Genomic DNA, 20319 nt, shown 5'->3' with positions numbered 1-20319 from the left:
GCCGCTTCCTCTCCCGCCTACTTCCGGGGGCAAAGGGCGGCGACTCCCGGAAGGGCCTGGAATAGGAGGTCGGCGGCGGGCAGTGCGGTTCCTGAGGGGCTGTTTCCTGGGGAGTGAGGCCGGGGAAGTGGCCGAGGGGCCGAAAGTGGCTACCTTGGGGCCATTCAGTTTGGCCTCCGCTGTGAGGACTTTCGGTTTAGCCGGAAGGGGTGGAGCCCTCCCCGCGGTGGTGGTAGTGGGGAGATGTTTGAGAAATTTGTGGTGGTTGCCGTGGCAACAGTGGCCGAGCAGGACGCTCCTCCCCCTCTCGCCTTGCGGGGCCTCTAGTCCGCCGGGCAGAGTTTTGCAAGCGACCTTGGGCCTGCGAGACCGCGACCGCAGGGGGATCCGCGTTCTCTGCGGGTGGGAAGTCTGACTCCGTGGCGACAGCACCGTGCGCGGCCGATGAGCGGACTGGCTTCAGGAGCGGCGCTGAGTCCGTGGAAATTACCGAGTTCCCGGCGTGTCCTAGGTCCCTCGGTTTTGTTGGGGCACCTCACACTAAAATTTCAGACGAAATGGTTGTGGTAATACGATTTACTGAGCCCTTATCGGGTACCTAGGCCCTTTGTGTGCATTACTGAATTTGATCCTTGGAGCAATCTGGGGAGGTAGGGGGTAGGTGTGATCGTTATCCCCACTTTACAGGTAAGCAAACTGAGGCTCTGAGACGTTAAGTCGTTTGTTCCAGGTTGACAATCAAAAGGAAGCCTTTAAATGCTGCGTTATATTACCTCGAGAGTCTGAGTCTCCACGTCTTTCTCTGAATACTGTGTGGAAACTTTATGTGCTTCTAATCTGTGGGCTTTATAGGGAGGTCTTTATAGGGAGGTCTTCAGTAGCGAAGGCAGCCCTTGGGTCCCTTCTACCACCGTTTTGTCAAGAAGTTACAGAACATGCTTATGAAAATTGCCAATAGACTAGCCAGGTTTCGTTTTTAAATTCTGTTTTAGCTTGTCGTAGAAGCGATGCATGCTCCTTGTGTGAAATCAATCAAGTAAAAAAGGAGAACGTAAAAACCACGAGTGTGTTTTATGACGGAATGCCATTCTTGAAGTTTTAATTGGAACTAGGAAATGAAATGAACATATTTTAATATTTAATATATTTTAATGGCCCTAACGGGCTGCACTCAGGTTGGAAAAAAAAAAAAATCAGTTGGGAAAATACAGAATAGGGAAAGGAAGAATGAGGGAGTCAGGGAACTAGATTTTTTTTTTTTTAGCTGTGTGCAATTTTGGTGAAATCATGAATCTGAATTCCTCCCTTGAATAAAACACTGGTACAGATTCTGTCACACCCTCTGTAAGGATGAAAGTAGGGCACTAAGGTGGAACCAGGAAGACAGAGGCACTGTTTACTAGTTGGGGAAGCATATCTCTTCTTTCTCCAACCTCTGATCTTTGGCTGTCTGTTACATACATACTAATCTTACATCTCTGAACAGAATTTTTATCTGATCTTACTACGCCATTTTACAGACAAAGAAACAGAATGAGAAACCATTACTTTAAGAATTCAAGATGATAGCAGTTAAATTTAGTTATCAAGTGATCGAATTTCCAACTATTCTGCTCAGTACTTTATATATACATTATCTCATTTAATGTCACAAAAAGCTTATAAGGTATCTATTTTTATTCCCTTTTTTAAAGGATGAGGGTGGGTTAGATTACTTTATTCAAGGGCCTCTGCTTATTTATAAATGACCCAGATGGACCGCTCATTCAGGCCCCAACCACAAAGCCCAGTTTTCATCTCTGTCCTGTGTTGTTATAAAAAATCATTTGCATATTAGGCTGGAAGGGTTCTTAGATAATCAACAGATGCATCTAGCTGTTTAGCAAATTTGAATACAAATCCAAGGCACTCAAATGACTTGGTCAAGATCATACACCTAGTTGTTAATCTTCTGCAAGTATCTTTAGAACCAGGACTACAACGTCCTCTGCTTCAGAGCTGGGTCTGTGCATCTCGTACTATAGCTTGCAAGGTTTTCTAAGTCTTACTATTTTTAATCTTTTAAAAGATTAAAATCCCAGAATATAAGTAACCAATGTGTTATTAAATGAAATGCTAGGGGCACCTGGATGACTCCGTCATTAAGCATCTGCCTTTGGCTCAGATCATGATCCCAGGGTCCTGGGATCGAGCCCAGCATTCAGGTGTCTGCTCAGTGGGAAGCCTGCTTCTTCCATCCGACTCCCCCTGCTTATGTTTCCTCTCTTGAAGTCTCTCTCTCTCTCTGTCAAATAAATAAATAAATAAATAAAATCTTAAAAAAAAAAAAGAGAAATGTTAGAAATAATTTCAGAAGGCACTTTAAAAATCAGCAAAATGAGAGAACATAGTAGGAAAATAAGTGGTACTTTCTTTTTGGCATCAAGAGATTTCAGAGATAGCTGATTCTCACTTCACTGTGAAAGTAGTTCAAAGAAAAGGTGATTTTTAATTGCAGTTTCATTTTCAAAGGCAGTCTGCAATGCTTTGGAGTATTTCTGTTGTTTACTTTTTAAAGCAAGGTGCCGTTTTTGAGACTCTGGTTTTCAACTCGAATATACTAATAGGCTTCTAAAAATGGAATGATTAGGAAGAGTCTTAATTTCATTAAGTGTTATAACTGCCATGAAACATTTAAATAGTTTATAAAATAGAAAGCTTTTGTCTTTTAGTTTCTGGGAAACATTTTACAAGGGCTTAAAGTTGGGTTCTTATTCTTTGCTTTCTTTTTTTTTTAAGATTTTATTTATTTATTTGACAGAGATCACAGTTAGGCAGAGAGGCAGGCAGAGAGAGAGGGGGAAGCAGGCTCCCTGCTGAGCAGAGTTTCCCCCCCCCCCAAGATATGGGGCTTGATTCCAGGACCCTGAGATCATGACCTGAGCTGAAGGCAGAAGCTTAACTCACTGAGCCACCCAGGCACCCCTTATTCTTTGCTTCTTTTCCCTTGGGAATTACTATGTGACCTTCACAGGGTTATTACATACCAATGGTATCTATCCAGAAGTTTGTAAGGAATCGCTTCCTTCAGGTATTTCAGAGCTATATTGTGCCAGTCATTTGTTTGAAATTGAGGGAAGAAAGGGAACACTAGTTACAAAGACTTAAAGTGAGGGGCGCCTGGGTGGCTCAGTGGGTTAAGCCTCTGCTTTTGGTTCAGGTCATGGTCTCAGGGTCCTGGGATGGAGCCCATCGGGCTTTCTGCTCAGCAGGGAGTCTGCCTCCCCCACCACCCCTCTCTCTGCCTGCCTCTCTGCCTACTTGTGATCTCTGTCTGTCAAATAAATAAAATCTTAAAAAAAAGTAAAGACTTAAAGTGAAGTGGGTTTTAGACAATTACTTTTCAAATTTGGTGAAAACTATCTTGGCAATTATATTTAGGCACATAATTTCAGAGTTTCAAGAAAAGATTATTTGCATAATCATGATGCTGTAACTGGAAACAGACATGTTGAGTAACAGAACAAGTTATGCCTGCTTCTCCCTGGCACCATTTTCAAAGGGACATTAAACTTCTAGGTATCGACTGAAAAAGCCTGGAGGAGCTGGAAAGACTCTTCTCCTAAACCTGACTTTTAACCTCGCTCTCTTAGTCAAGTCTATTTTTCCATTTCCTCTAACTTTGCAAGATCCACTAAAGTTTGCCACTAGTAGTTGAATTTATAGTTTGAACCTAGTACTATTAATGACATTTGATACCAGTTTAGAAATTTCCAGAAACCTAGAAATGAGTGAGTTAATATTTGGTGGTTGTAATAAGGTATAATTGCCATTTATTTTTATCAAAAAAGTTGTTATTTCAGACCAAAAACCTCTGTAAACAACGTGTGAAGAACCAGAGGTGAAATTGGTGAAATATCACTTTCATTCTTTGACTTGAAACGTCGTTTCTTGCGCCGTGGGGGAAGCCATCAAATCTTCTCAAAGACAGCCACCTTGGAACTAGGCCCTGGCATGTCTTAAATCCTGTGAGTCGGAGAAAAGCATCAAGTTCACTTCCCCTTCATTTGGTGGCACAGTGTGTAACTTGCTCAGCCGCAGGACAGCTACCTGGCTTTTCCTGATTTCGTGCACATCTCCATAGACCTTCAGGGGGATTCCACGATCAGGTACAAAAATTGGTTGCATTTAAGATTCTACTCACCCTAGAGTAGCTACTTTTATCCCACTCCAACTTTTTCCACTTGACTGCTTTCTTGGGTCCTTAGTGAGAAGTCTGAATGCTAAACAAATGGCGAATTTTAAGCTAGAAACTAGCGGAAGCTATTTTAAAGGGGAAAAAAATCCCGAGAGGTTCATTATGAATAGTACTTCAGCAACAGACAACCAATCAATTGTAGCTCAGGCGAGCCACTTTTCCGCATTAGACGTGCGTCAAGGATTGTGTTCTCTGATACAATAAGTAAAAATCCTCCAGAAAGCAAGAGGAAAGGAAGAGGACCCAGTATTGGGGCCCTTGTGTGCTAAGCATTTTACACATATTCTTTAATCTTCAAAGTGCTGCTACAAATCTCCGTGACTCGGAAGGAAGTAGCATTATTTCCATTTTTTAGAGCTCTCCAGCTTTCCGTGCAAGGCTCTCCCAGTCCGCTATCACCAAAGCCGGTGCGCGCTGCCAGTTGCTCCATTCAGCCTCAGGACAACCCACGAGGTCCCTGTTTCACCACTGAGGAGCCAGAAGTTTGGTTTAAGTTAACTTGCAAAGGTCACACACACACACATCTAGTAAGTAATGGGACACTAAAATCTCGATTTAACAGTTACAAAACCTATCTCCTGTAAAATGGATAAGATAGAGATACCTATACATCAAAGGTCCTGAATGAGATGTTTATTATTTGCTAGCAGCATTAGAATTGTTAAAAACCCTAGTAGCATTCTTGGCCTCTAACTACATAGCGACCAGTATAGGGTCTCTAATAATGTCCACGCGGTCAGACTTTTTGACGAAAATTTATATAGTCACCCACCGAGATCAGAACTTTGTAAATCAGTGTTCTTCAAATGTTCCTGAGAGGTGAATCAGGTTGGCTTAACCCCAGCTGATCTGTGTAATTCACGCACTTACATACAGAGAGTTCAGAATACCCCTTGTGAATATGGATTACTAAGTAGGTTTTATCACAGTGATTTGTTAATAGTGAGAATTCTTTGTCTTAGAATTATTCCCTCACCATAAGAGAAATGGAAGTGGATTTAGTTGTTGGAAAATACTGTGCTGTATTTTATCTTTTTTTTATTTTTTTCTGCTGGGTTCTCTTTATCCTGAACTGCATTTGTTTCCATTGCCTTGAAATCAGATTTCCTTTAACTCTCTCTCTCTTTTTTTTTTTTTTTTTTGGAAGATTCTGACATTTTCAAACCTTTTCCAGGTTACTGCCCAAACCTAATGAGGTTAAAGATATTTGCAGTGTGGTCTAGTTAACCTGGTTTCAGATACTTCTGCTACTGTGACTTCTAATGGGTTTCTATAACTATTTCCTGCTTACTCACCTTAAAAGGTTTCACTGTCATGTGGTCTTTTTTTCTTCGGCTGTCCCTTCCTCTTCTTTACCTTCTTTAGAGCAGAGGGTTGTTTTTCCTTCTGATTAGCATATTTTCACAACTGGTCACTCTGTTTTTGAGAAGTCTCCAAGAACTCAGTCAAGATTAGATCATTGTATTTGACTAGGAAAATATTTAAGCATTGGCAGGAAGGAAAATTGAGTTGATTACTGAGCAAGGTCTTGTAAGCTAACCTGCATTTCACTTACCATTTCCAAATAGCAAACTAAATTGTGAGGCATTGTTTGAAATTCTAAGCCCTCCAACTCACTCTGGCTTACTTGGGAGTAAGTGGGGGGCCATCCCGATTGTTAATAGTCTAGCAGGCTCCAGAGTAAAGAATTCTCAGCTGGTTAACAGAGCAAAATATTTAAACACACACACTAAAAAACAAATGAGTAGGGGGCGCTTGTAACTCAAAGAAGACCAAAACCGTTTTTGACAGTTTAAATTTTTTTGTTAACTGTGTCCAACAAAGGAAGTAGACTTGTAGGTTTATCTGCAAGGGTTTTCAGTTCCACCTTTCATGGAGGAGAATGTAAACTTGTTGAGGCTGGTGGTTGGGGGGGTGGGTGGGTATTGGAGAGATATATCATTGTGCAATATTTCTAAAGTGGGGCCCATTTTAGTTCAAAGTTACTCAGAAAATCCTGTAGTATTAAATAAGAGAGAAAAGTGCAGGAGAAAGGACCCAGTGATTCAGAAGAAAGTTGGAACTCCAAAAATTCAACATAGCTTCTTGGGAATATTCGTGTAGACCTTTGAAACACAGAGAAAGAAAAGGGGAGTATCTACCTAAAAAATCAAGTCAGGAGGAGCTTGGCTGGCTCAGTTGTGGGAGCTTGCAACTTTTGATCTCGGCTATAAGTTCGGGCCCCACTATGGGTGTGGAGATTACTTAAAAATAAAATCTTGAAAAAAAAAAAAAAAAGTCTGCTGTTTCCCCACCAAATTCCGGGTAACAGGTGTTCATCTCCTGATCCTCACCAGCACAGGGTAAGATGGACCGTTATCACCTCCATGTGGCAGGCGGGGGGGGGGGGGGGGGGGGGGGCTGGGGTCCGCTGGGGGGGGGGGGGGGGGGGGGGGGGGAGGGGGGGGCTCTGAGCTTCTAGAGAGAGGTGGAGTCATTGTCTGAGGCCACCCAGTTAGTACATGCCGGAGGCTGGATTGGAACCCAACGCGTTAACTGTGGACCCAGCGTTTTTCCCACTAAGCGGCAACGTGATTTCACGTCTGAGCGTTTCTTGGCTGAACAAGTTGGGAACCACTGGTTTCAGAGATCGAAAATCACTGCTTGTAAGCCCTGCATTCCTTCCCCAGCCACTCAGAGCGGCTCGGTCGCTCTTGGCCTCGACGTCCCTCCCTATCTGTATCCTCCACGGCATCACCAAACCAGGCCCCACTCCCAAAGCACAAGTTTGCAGGTCACCTTGGGCCTCCGCGGCTGCTGGGCGCTGGGGAAAGAGCATCCCGAGCGAACTCTGATCGGCTCGAATGGGTGCCAAGGAAAAGGAAAAGTCCTTAAGTCTAAATTGGTGCTTGGCGCAGGGGAGCAACCTCAGGCCTCGGTAGAGCACCGGTAATAACAGGGGCCGGCTTCGTTCAAAGGCGAGGGGTTGTTCTAAGAGCAGAGAGTGTGGTCGCTAATGATAAAGTTGGCGGGGGCAATTCTCCCGGTTCCCGGTCCCGGACGCCCTCCCGCCTCCCTCTCCGCGTCCTTCTGGACCCCCGGGCGGTGCGGGCTGGCTGGAGGGCGCCAAGGAGGAGGGTGGGCCGGGGAGGGAGCGGGGCGCGCGCGTGCGCGAGCTGTCAGGCCGGCCCCGCCCCCGGCGCGGCCCCGCCCCCTCCCGCCGCCCCTCCCTCGCTTCCCCCTCCCCTCGCTCTCCGGGTGTGGGGCGGGCTGGCGGGCGCTGCGGCGGCCGCGGCGGCTGCTTCCTCGGGCCATTTTGCTGAGGAGCGACGGGGAGGAGGAGCCGCTGAGGAGACCCAAGGCGAGGAGCGGCGAGCCAGAGGAGGCAGCGGCCGCGCGCGTGCCGGGCTTTCCTCGATCGCGGGGATCTCAAGGGGCGAGGGGACCGCCGGGGAGGGGGACCGGAGAGCCGCGCCTGCCGCGCGGCGCGCCCCTTCCCGCCCCCTGCACCATGAGCTGGGGCACCGAGCTTTGGGTAAGTGAGGGGCCGGGCCCGCCGGGCTGGGGGGAAGGTGCCTGGCGCGCCTGGGCAGGGGGCGCGCGGGCCGGGCTGCCTCGGTGGAGGCGATGGCGCGCTGGTCGGGGTCCCCGCGGCCTGCGGAGGAGACGGGGAGGGGGGGCTGGGTGCCCCTCGTCGGCCTCGGCCCAAGTAGGAGGTGCAAGCCAGATTCGCCCTTCCGAGGCGAGGGGAGCTGGTGTGATACTTGGCCGCCGGAGGAGGGGGCACGGATCCGGGTCCTCCCGGCGGCCGGAGGAGGGGGCGCAGATCTGGGCGCAGATCTGGGGCTCCTCGGCGGCCTGAGCTGGGGGCGCGGATCTGAGTCCCCGGCGGCCCGGGCAAGGGGCCACGGACCTGTGTCCCCCCCAACCCCGGTGCTTGGGTAGGCGCCCGGGTCCCCCCCCACTCCGGCGGGCTCGACAGGAGGTGCGGATCTGAGTCCCCCCCGCGGCCCGAGGAGGGGGCGCGGATCTGGGTTCCCCGGGCGGCCGGGGCAGAGGGCGCGGGCCGGCCTCCCTCTCCCCGGCGCCCCGAGGCCAGTGTGGTGTGTGGAAAGAGCAACCTTAATCCCTCGGGGCGAGTAACCGCCGCGCGGCTGACCAGCTCCGAAGGGGGCGTGGAGGCCCTCGGATTTTCCCGGCTGCGTTATTTGTTCAGGCGCCCCAGCAACGAGTGTCTAGGGCTGTTCCCCCGGCGGAGGTGCTCCTCTCGGGGGCGGGGCGTCTTTCGCCCCGCCGGGTCTCAGGTCTTGGGTTTTGGGGTGCAGGGGCGAGAAGTGGTGTCTTCCCTCTAGAAGCGAGGACTTTTGACCTGTGGCGGCGCGGGGCGCACTTGTAGTTCTAGAAGAGCAGCTCAGCTCAGATCCTGGATTTGCGGCGGGGACTGCGGCGTTTGGCCTGGAGGGGAGAGTAATCCGAGTTAGGGGGAGAGCTTGTGTGACCATGTTCAGGGGGAGGCATTCGCGGGAGAAAGAATTCTTTAAGTGCTCAGAGGGAACAGTTTAAAATGGGGAAGGTTGGCGGCGTGGGGAGCCCTCTGAGATCCTTAACCTGGGACTGCGGATGGGTAAACAAGGCGCGCCGTGTCTGGAACCTCTTGCTGGAAGCTCTCTCCCCGGAGCCGGGCGACCAGGGGATGCCGAGGCAGTGCACAGGCCTCCCCGGGGAGGGGAGGCTGTGGCTGGTGGCATGGAGCTTGTTTCTCTGCCTTTCCCTGGATTCCCGGGGAAATCACTGGGCGAGGGATGGGCAGTGCGGTGTCCGGGGGGAGGAGTGGATGAAATCTCTCAGTCATTGCTCTGAAATGTTCTCAAGATGAGCCATTTCCCATGATGAACTCAAAAAGTGCCTCCTTTCGGAATTCCACTTGTAAAGGGTGTGGAGGAGAAAGTGTGGGGTGGTGGTTGCTGTCTGAGCTGAGGCCAAGAAATCTCACGTCAAAATAAAACAAGGTTAGAGCAGCTATAGAAACAGCGCATCCTCCCTTAATTTTTCTTTTTTTTTGGCTTTAATTGTTTTTACATAACCGTTTCTTAGGCTCAGAAACAGCTACCGCCATTGACACCAAAATCCTGAAGGCAAAAGCTCCCTTAAATTGGTGATTTATTCTATAAACATCCTCTTGTCTAAAAGGACTCAAGATTTCAGCTGATGTTTACAAATATTCATTTAAAAAAAAATAACTGATGGTTTTAAATATTTGTACATCTTAGGCAAAATCTATCATTTAAGTGCAGTGTTTCTTTCCTCTTCCATTCCTTCTCCACTCCCTTTGGCTCTTTTTAGCTTATTTGGGGTGGGGGGAACAAATCAGAAGTAAATTTTATCAAGATAAGAGAAATCCTGGCACGCTGTCTTTTCACTTGTTCAAACAAGAGAAAGGATCGTGGAGGAAAAAAATACAGTATTTTTAAAGTGCAATAGGCAGGTTAAAGGGACTGAGTACAATGTGGACATCCCAGGGATGTTAGTGAGTGGAATAAAGGTGATGGGGAAAGAGAAGGTAGCTGTGGGAAGAAAACAGTAGAGCAGCTCTAATCACCTGCGTTGTTCTGTATACTTCTATTAGGGGGCCGCAGGGGTGGGAGGGAAAGCAAGGACAATGTTGTTGAAAATAAATAGGAACTGAAATATCTATGATATATCTGTGATATGAAGTCTTGATTTGGTTCAAAATAGATTGGGGTAGGGATGTTGGCAAAACAGGAGTGGTCAGGAGTTGGTGATTGTTGAAGCTGGGTGATCGGCATAGAAGGGCTCATGATGCTGTGCTTTCTACTGTGTACGCTTGGAATGTTCTACAATAAAAGTGAGTGGAAAAGATTTCTAAGGAGGGGGTGTGTGAAAAAGCATTTCACTAGAGTATGAGCTTTTGGGCTTGAGTGGTTTATAGTTTAATAAGGGGAAAGGAATAAACACATTACTTGCACTAGTAAAAGAAGTGCAGTATTCGAATTATAGGGTGAAAGCTAAGAGATTTAAGGGCAACAAAATCTCTTTTCTGCTGCTTTATTTTATCAGTATTTGAGATTTTTAAAAAATTGGCATAATGAAGGATTCTGAAAAAGAAGCTTCCAGTGCTTCAGCGGGAAGAGACTGGGTGAAGTGTCATGTTGCGCGGCGCCCCAGACGGCCCGGCGGAGAGCGGTCATTGAGGGTTTTCCCTGAATGGTGGCTTGGACTCATGCACGTGGGTAATGAGATAACGATAGGGTGCAAAGCCTAAGTTGGTAGAATTATGTTTCTAGGTGGGGGTAGGCAGCGCTATGGTTTGGATGGGCATGAATTACTTGTAACAGGTGGCTCCATAGACCTTCACAAGTACCACCAGGTTTTACACATTTTTTAGGGCTTTAGTCAAGATCAGCACAGGCTTTTAAGACCCACGGGTTTCTAATGGACACTTTACACTTGCAAGGCCTGCTTTCAATGCACGTCCTCCTTTAGGTGAAGTACAACCTTTCCTTCTGGGGCACCTGGGTGGCCCAGTTGTTGAGTGTCTGCCTTAGGCTCGGGTCATGATCCCAGCATCCTGGGATCGAACCCCATGTCGGGCTCCCCAGTCGTCGGGGGGGCCAGCTTCTCCCTCTCCAGCTCTCCCGTACTTGTGTTCCTTCTCTATCTCTCTGTAATAAATAAATCTTTAAAACAAACAAAAAAATCCTTTATCTCTCTCTCTTTTTTTAAACACCTCTGTAGGGTTATACTTTCATATTCCAGGAAACTTTGAGAAATCATGAAATGTCAGGAAGTTATCATACCACTATAAAAATGAACTCAAACCCGTAATTTGTAATAACTTTATTGGATCAGCTTGTATTTAAATGGAGGCTTTCTATTTTTGTATCAGAAGTTCATAACAAATGGCTGTTTTAAAGTGATTAGGATATAATTAAGTAGTTTCTGTACAACTCTTAAATTTTTATTTTTTGTGGTTTTTTATTTTTTATTTTTATTTTTTTAAATTTTTTAAGTTAACTCCACATCACACATGGGGCTCAAATTCACAACCCGAGATCAAGTTGCATGCTCTACTGGCTGAACCATCCCAGGGTCCCCCACCCCATTGCATATTATTCCCTTTTAATCAATTCTTAATTTTTTATTTTTTATTTTTTTTTAAAGATTTTTTTATTTATTTATTTGACAGAGAGAGATCACAAGTAGACAGAGGCAGGCAGAGAGAGAGAGAGAGAGAGAGAGGGAAGCAGGCTCCCTGCTGAGCAGAGAGCCCGATGAGGGACTCGATCCCAGGACCCTGAGATCATGACCTGAGCCGAAGGCAGCGGCTTAACCCACTGAGCCACCCAGGCGCCCCCAATTCTTAATTTTTTAATTGAACAATTACTGTATGCAAGATACTGGTCAACTCATGTCATATACATTGAAGGATATCTACTTATTTTGGTGGAAGAATATAAAGTAGGTTTTAACTCTAGTCTGCGAAATCAGAGTCAGGAGAGAGATTTATGTTTCTGAGATTAACCAAACTGCATTTACTCAAGCCTTTGTTACAAAAGGTAATGTTAGGGACACCTGGTGGCTCAGTTGGTTAAGCATCTGCCTTCGGCCCAGGTCCTGGTCTCAGGGTCCTGGGATCGAGTATCACATCAGGTTCCTTGTTCAACGAGGAGTTTGCTTCTCCCTCTGCTGTTCCCCCTTCTTGTGTTCTCTCTCTCTGACAAATAAATAAAATCTTTTTTTAAAAAAAGTAATGTTAATAGTGTAAATTGATTGCACTGGCTTGTTGAAGTTGTGACTGATCGTTGGAGAAAAGGCCAAGCAAAAATTTCTCACATTTGAATGTTTTTTTGTTACTTACTTACTTAGTAGAGGGAAGTGACAAGTTACTGAAGTATCACTTCAGCTTTTTATTCACTTGCTCATTAATGCAAAGTATAAATAAACCCACTGGAAATTTTAGCTTTCCTCATAATTATTCTAATCTTTGCTGCTAACAAATGACTAAATGACAGAACCCGGTTTTGTGGTCTCCCAGTGTCCTCTCTGCTATCTTCATTGCTTTACTTTGGTGCTAATAAGAAACGGAGTCACCCAAAATATCAAAAGCAAGAAAGCAAGCAAAGAGGTTTTTTTAACCTGAGTTTCTAAGGCAATGCCAGGCATGCAATGTACATTTCACGGTGTGTTGACTAGGGTGATATTGATGGTGGTGTGCACTTTGTAGAGGCAGAAGTGAAAGAGTTATCTACCAACTGTACTGAGAACAATGCCTGACTCATAGTGGGAATTCAGTAAATATTTATTGAATAAACGAATGGATCTTTTTTCCCCTTTTAACATTTGCTTTTTTTAAAGTAATGGGAGGGTAATTTTAACACCTTTCTGCCCTTTCGCAGTTGTAAACATTTTTGATAACTTTAGGCATCTTTTTTTTTTAATAGACTTTATTTTTTTAGAGACATTGTAGTTTCACATGCAAATTGAGTGGAAGGTACAGAGATTTCCCATATACCCCCTGCCCGCAAATACGCACAGTAAGGTAACTTTTTCACTTTTATTTTTATTTATTTTTATTTTTATTTTTTTAAAGATTTTATTTATTTATTTGACAGATCACAAATAGGCAGAGAGCCAGGCAGAGAGAGGAGGAAGCAGGCTCCCTGCTGAGCAGAGAGCCCGATTAGGGGCTCTCGATGTGGGGCTTGATGCCAGGACCCTGGGATCATGACCTGAGCCGAAGGCAGAGGCTTTAACCCACTGAGCCACCCAGGTGCCCCCCTTTTTCACTTTTTAAAGTAAGGCTTGAAGACTTATCTCCTCTGGGGTTCATGGTGCTGATGCCGGCTGTGTATGAGTTTGTTTGATAGAAGAACACTTTACACCGAGTTAAAATTGTAAACCAGGCATTACTGATTCTTTCTTAATCTTGGAGTAATTGACTTAATAGTTCCCGGTTTAGGAAAATGAGTACCTCTTCTTAATGCAGGATGCGAAACGTAGGGCAGAATTCGCAAAGACTCATAGCTCTTCTCCTCTTTGCTCTTAAGCATTCAGAGATTTCCACTTGGGATAAAACATAGTCAGACTAACAGGGCAGAGAGAGAGAGACGTTCATAACCGCCAGATCTGTGGCGAGTGGAGCAGAACGGCCTTAGAAGATAGGCTAAATGGAGTTTAATTCTGTCATCCCTGCCTTGTCATGACCTGGGCTTTGCACCACCTTTTCTGGTTAGTAGATAGAAAGCAAAAATGGGAGCTGGCAGTCTTGGTTCCCTCATCAGCTTGTTGACTTCACTTTATCTAGACATAAACCTGAAAATTTGTGTAAACGGCATTTTTGGTCAGTAACACTGTACTTCAGGCACTCTGACGGAGTTTTGTACATGTCTCTGCTTACCTTATAATATAACTCGTGCTTTACATCTGTGCAACACGGAAAATGCTCTCCGGAGGACTATTCAAGGATCACCCACTTCCTAGCTAAAGCTAATATTGTGTTTCCTGCAAGTATTACTCATCCTTGTTTCATCAACACCGCCCACATTGAAAAACAAGGCTTTATTTTGACACTTAAAAATTGCAAGCTACCAAGAATACATGAATGCCCTGGGAAATTAATCTAATTAGATTTTAGAATGTGGGTGTGAAATCTTCTAGAATTAGTGTTTATAATGAAATATTTGTTTCCTTTTTTAGTAACGTATACTCATACTAGTTTCAGGCTACTAATGTGTGTCGTTAAAAAATTGTTAAAATCTGTGGCTATCTAGCCGGCCCAGTCAGTAGAGTGTGTGACTCTTGATCTGGGGGTCATGAGTTTGAGCCCCACACTGGGTGTAGAGATTACTTAAGAATAAAATCTTTTAAAAGAATGTTAAAATCACAAAAGGTCAAATTATGTATATTATATTACAGAATTTTGAGAGTATAAAAGTTGGTGGGTTTTTTTTGGAGAGTATACAAGTTTTGTTTTTGTTTTTGTTTTTTTAATGTATTTATTTGACAGAGAGAGTGATCACAAGTAGGCAGAGAGGTAGGCCGAGAAGCAGGCTCCCTGCTGAGCAGAGAGCCCAATGCGGGGCTTGATCACAGGACCCTGGGATCATGACCTGAGCCGAAGGCAGAGGCTTTAACCCACTGAGTCAGCCAGGCGTCCTGAGTATACAAGTTTTTAATATTGATTAATCATGGTCCTCCAATTGGACCAACTTTTAACTCATAAATCTCATCCCATTTGTAAATTCTGTGTTAAATATATGGAAAGTTTAAACAACTTCAGTTTAAATAGATTCAAACCACCACCCACCCCCAACAACAAAAAGAGGAAACTTCCAATTTCATATTGTAAAAGTTATAATACCTGCTCACATTTAAGCTATAATATCACAATAGCTGTGTTGTGCATTTTTTGACATTTAGAACCTGCCATTCTAGTAAATAGAATGAAGGTTTTACGAAGAATTAGCTCTTAGACTAACGTCTGTCATTTAGTGTATAAAGTTCAGCAGGTACAGCCTCCCTTTGTACTTCTCTACCCTCTTTATGGATTAGGAAAGTAGAAATAGCTCATAAATTACATAAACTCTATAGTTCTTGTAATCTTTTTGAGTGCACTGTGCCCTATCGCCTTACACACTGTTGAAAAGTTGTTATCCCATCACTGATGACTGAGAGCTTATCAAGTCCCGAGGGCCATACAAAGTGTTTTCCATCCGTCACCTCATTTATTCTTCCCAAGAACCCAGTGAGCTAAGCCCCATCATCTCAGCATCTGGGAAGAAGATGCTGAGAAGGGTTAGGTGTGCAGGGTTTTGATGGGAAGTAACACACACCAGTAAAGAGGGAGGAAGTGTGATTGGGAGAGGGAGCCCTGGGACCAGGACGCAGACTGACAGAGTCTCTGCCAGCTCCAAGCAAAGATTACCCATTCAAGGAATCTCACATTTTACAGAAATGGCCAGGCTGTTGTAGTGCCTTGCATGTTCATTGGCCAAGGGCTGCGCCAAGAGCAGTGTGACCTTGGCTGCCATCTTGCTCAGTCTTGGATGGGTGGTTGCCATAAGAAGACCATGACCTTGGCTCCCAAGATAAGGCTGACCCTATAGTCTGCCTTGCAGTCAGGCTGCGAATTCTTTCTGGAAGGGAGAACTTTCTGGAAGCGGGACATCTCTGCACTGGCCACAGCCACACCATGAATGTCCCCTTTATAAGAGAGGAAGTTGAAGCTCAGAAGGGGAAAGTAACTTGCCCAAGTTCACAGAGGGAGAAATAGAGATTCAATTCCACATCTCTGGGCTGTAAGAGCCCTCTTCCTCAGCCTTTAAAAATTGTTGAAGTTCAGGGGCGCCTGGCTGGCTGGGTTGGTAGAGTGTGCAACTCTTGATCTCAGGGTTGTGAGTCCAGCCCCACATTGGGCATAGAGATTACTTAATAAAACAAACATTTAAATAAATAAAAAAATAAAATTTCTAAGTTAATGCCTTCAAAAAGATTGTTGTTGTTTGAACTTTTATTATGGACATTTTCTTTTCTTTTTTAAAGATTTTATTTATTTATTTGACAGACAGTGATCACAAGTAGGCAGAGAGACAGGCAGAGGGGGTGGGGAAGCAGGCTCCCCGCTGAGCAGAGAGCCCAATGTGGGGCTTGATCCCAGGGCCCTGAGATCATGACCTGATCCCAGGACCCCGGGACCACAACCCAAGCCGAAGGCAGAGGCTTTAACCCACTGAGCCACCCAGGCGCCCTGTTACGGACATTTTCAAACATACTTACACTGAGTAATATCATGAGCCTTACGGCCTTACCATCCAGCTTGAAAGTCATCAGTGTGTTGCTGTTCTTTTCTCATCTTTTCGGCCCCAGCGGGTTTATTTAGAGCCCCTGGTTTTCTCCACCACCTCTTGTAATGCTAGCCGGCTGCCTCCCTTTTCTAATGTATCTGTTACTATTGACTAATTTATTTTTAGAGAAAGAGAAAGCAGTGGGGGAGGAGCAGAGGGAGAGAGAGAGAAAGAACCTTAAGCAGGCTCCAAGCCCCGTGTGGAGCCAAGCCTGAGATCATGCATGACCCGGAGCTGAGATGAAGACTCAACTGAGCGAGCCACTCAGGGCTAACTCACTTTTCTGAGCAATCAGGCAAAGAACCAAAATTCTTCTGCCCATCTCTTAAAATGTGAAGACAGGAGAGAACCCCGTTGTTAAGTGTCCAGTGCACCTTGATTAGAGGACTTAAGTGTATCCTTTTATAAGCTAACAAGAACTGTGTGAGCTTAATAGTTTTCTCCATTTATTTGTTTGCTTATTTATTTATTAAAGATTTTATTTATTTATTTGACAGACAGAGATCACAAGTAGGCAGAGAGGCAGGCAGAGAGAGATGGGGAAGCAGGCTCCCTGCGGAGCAGAGAGCCCAAGGCAGGGCTCGATCCCAAGACCCTGAGACCATGAACTGAGCTGAAGGCAGAGGCTCAACCCACTGAGGCATCCAGGCACCCCTAGTTTTCTCCATTTATTTTTTTTTAATTTATTTTTTTTTAAGATTTTATTTATTTATTTGGCAGAGAGAGATCACAAGTAAGCAGAGAGGCAGGCAGAGAGAGAGAGGAGGAAGCAGTCTCCCTGCAGAGCAGAGAGCCCGATGCGGGGCTCGATCCCAGGACCCTGAGATCATGACCTGAGCCGAAGGCAGAGGCTTAACCCCCTGAGCCACCCAGGCGTCCCTAGTTTTCTCCATTTAATAAAGGAGTCTCGGAGCAGTGAAGCTACTGACCAGACTCCATCAAACCACGAATGCTCGCACTCGTGCTACAGGTTTACGTTGGTTGTATTTTTGTTTTATTTTTTTGTTTTTTGTTTATTCGTTTGTTTTTTGCTGATACCAGACAAGCATAGTTGGGAAACTGTATCTTCTGTATTCATAGCTTACAAGCCCTTTTCTACCCATTGCTCACTCATACTTCTCCATTAGTGATACCGGTTTGGCTCTCTACACCCTTTGCTGTTACTCATATAGAGAAGCATTGAGAACCAGTGACTGACTCCCTGGGCTGAGCACTGTAGCCCCAGAGGAAACTGTTGTGAATGAAGCATATATTCCAGCAGGTGTGTCGTGTGTGTCTAGTGGTTCCTTCATTTTTTCAAATCCAAAGTTAATTTTTTCTTCCTTTCTAGTTTAAAGAAATTAACTTGTAAAAGTATTAAGAGTAAGGTTAAATTTCTGATTTCGTTGTGTCCCAAAAGTATGTCTTGCTGTAAAGTATTTTTGTTGTTGTTGAAAAAATCATTTCTTTTTTACTAAATTGGGAAAGAATGAAGAGGTTCTAGAAATTGACCATTTGGGGTGCTCTGGCAGTCCCATGTAGGACCTGCAAAGTTTTGGTTCTCGGGGACTAAGAAAACAAAACCATCTCCCCTGCTACCTACAGCAAAAGAAAACATGGCATCTTTAAAGGGATCTATTCCCTTTATATTTTGTTTGCACAACCAAAACTGAGAGTAGGTTCCTGAAATGCATTAAAATACCCAACAGGTTCTTGGGAGAAATGGTGTGGGCGTTGCCAGGTGAGAGAGAAAGCACAGCAGGGCCCAGCTAGGGCTGTGCTCCTTGCCTAACCTAACACTTATTAGCATTAGCGTTGGGCAAGCCCTCACATTTCTGTTCCTTGGTTTCCCCGCCTATAAAGTGGTATGATGACGTTTGCTTCCTCTTCCCGAGAAATCAGAAAGGTGAGTGCTTGTTTGTGAAGTGCTTTGAGATGGTTCAATGAGAGGTGATGGGTAAATCCGAATTAAAATAATAATGGGGAGGAAAAAAGCCCTGTTCCTTGGAAACCTAATTGCAAAATTCTGCTGCAGTCAGGACTCGTGAAAAATGAGCAATTCACTGTCCTAGCCTTCTGGTTTTCACAATAAAGTCTTTGTCCTTCGATTTAAAATTCTTTTTACATGTTAACAATAAAATAATAGTAGGAAAATGCCTGGAAATCGTTGCTTTGGAAAGGAAGTCTGGATTTTAGGAGACCATGAATGTTTATCTCTTTTCTTTAAAAAATTTTTTTTAGTATAAAATGCACTCCAGGGGGACGTGGGTGACTCATTCGGTTAAGCGTCTCCCTTCAGCTCAGGTCATGATCCTGGGGTCCTGGGATCCAGCTCCGTGTCAGGCTCCCTGCTCAGTGGGGAGTCTGCTTCTCCCTCTCCTCTCCCTCTGCTCCTTCTCCCACTTGCGCTCTCCCTCTCTCTCTCAGATAAATTAAAATCTTTTTTAAAAAATAAATGCATTCCGGGCGCCGGGGTGGCTTAGTGGGTTAAAGCCTCTGCCTTCAGCTCAGGTCATGATCCCAGGGTCCTGGGATCGAGCCCCGCATCGGGCTCTCTGCTCCTCGGAGAGCCTGCTTCCTCCTTTCTCTCTGCCTGCTTCTCTGCCTACTTGTAATCTCTGTCTGTCAAATAAATAAATAAAATCTTAAAAAAAAAATGCATTTCAAAACACTGACCATACCAATATTTAGCAATATACTTGGGTCTACTAAGATATAATTTTAATGTTACCTCTCCAGGGGAAGTAGCTTTGTTTGGCTATTATTACCACATTTTTAAAAAGTTATTCTGTGATTGGGACCCTTGGGTGGCACAGTCTTTTGGGCATCTGACTCTTGGTTTTGGCTCTAGTTGTGATCTGTGGGTGGTGGGATCCAGCCTACATCTCTTCGTCTTTCTTCTCCCTGTGCCCCTCCCACTCATGCTCTTTCTCTCTCAAATAAATAAATAAATCTTCAAAAAAATTTTAAGACGTAAAGTAATTCTGTCAGATCACGAGAAAAATATTGTAACTGTGTATGTTAACTAGACTGTAGTGATCATTTCACAATACATACAAACAGAATCATTATGTTGTACATCTGAAACTAATAATGCTATATGTCAGTTCTGTCTCAATTTCTAAAAAAAGGTTATTCTGAAGTCACATTATGTTCCCCCCCCAAAAGCTGGATGTTTGCTGCTTGAGACCACAATCTGATGAATTTTTCTACATATCGGCTTAGTTTGAGATTGACTTCTACTTAGCAAAGAAAACTAAGAAGCTTAAAAGTATCTGCCCTAGGATGGATATATATGGAAATGCCTGGCATTGTTTGGGCAAAGAAATTTGGATTTTATGAGTGTGTTTGTATATATAAATTTAGTTTTTCACTGTGACTTTAAATTTTTAGATTTAAATTTACTTAGCCTTAAAAGTAGGTTATCTAGTATTATTTGTTCTAGTTCTGTGAAAAGTGTTGGTATTTTGATAGGGATCACATTAAATCTGTAGATTGCTTTGGGTAATACGGGCATGTAAACGATATGTGTCTCTACCAAAATAAAAAGCGTTTGTATGGTGAAGGAAACCATCAACAAAATAGAAAGATGACCTACTGAATGAGAGAAGATATTTGCAAAAGATATATGTGATAAGGGATTAATATCCAAAATATATAAAGAACTTGTATAACCCAGCACCAAAAAACCCCCACAAATAATCCAATTAAAAATGGGCAGAGACCTGAACATTTTTTCAAAGAAGACATCCAGATGGTCCACAGACACATGAAAAGATACTCGACATCACTCATTATCAGAGAAATGCAAATCAAAACCACACAGAGATATTACCTTACACCTGTCAGAATGACTAAAACCAAAATGACAAGAAAAAACATATGTTGTGAGGATGTAGAGAGAAAGGATCCCTTGTGCCCTGTTGATGGGAATGAAAATTGGTGCAGCCACCATGGAAAACCATATTGGAGGCTTTTCAGAAAACTAGAAATTGAATTACCATATGATTCAGTAATTCCACTAGTGGGTATTTACCCAAAGAAAACAAAAACTCTAAGTAGGTTCCACACCCAGCATGGGGCTTGAACTCATGACCCTGAGATGGAGTTACCTGCTCTACTGACTGAGCCAGCCAGCTGCACCGAAGACAAAAACTCTAATTTGAAAAGATACATGCACCCCTATGTTTATTGCAGCATTATTTGCAATAGCCTAGATATGGAAGCAGCCCAAGCATCTACCCACAGATGAATGGATAA

At 44.5% G+C, this 20319-nt stretch overlaps 1 protein-coding gene across 3 annotated transcripts in view; it reads left to right on the top strand.

Moving 5' to 3' along the window:
• Nucleotides 1-7660: 7660 nt before the first annotated feature.
• LOC111145720 (formin binding protein 1) overlaps nt 7661-20319 on the top strand; it is a 145328-nt gene continuing 132669 nt past the window's right edge. For all 3 annotated transcript variants that reach the window (XM_022500871.1, XM_022500874.1, XM_022500872.1), the window contains exon 1: nt 7661-7751. In XM_022500871.1, coding sequence (XP_022356579.1) covers nt 7728-7751 — 24 coding nt within the window. In that variant the 5' untranslated portion in view covers nt 7661-7727. The remainder of the gene's footprint in view (nt 7752-20319) is intronic.

Source organism: Enhydra lutris, unplaced genomic scaffold (assembly GCF_002288905.1).
Source record: "Enhydra lutris kenyoni isolate GAN:26980312 unplaced genomic scaffold, ASM228890v2 scaffoldscaffold13, whole genome shotgun sequence".
In the NCBI taxonomy this organism is placed as follows: Eukaryota; Metazoa; Chordata; class Mammalia; order Carnivora; family Mustelidae; genus Enhydra; species Enhydra lutris.
This window is presented reverse-complemented; position numbering and strand designations above follow the sequence as displayed.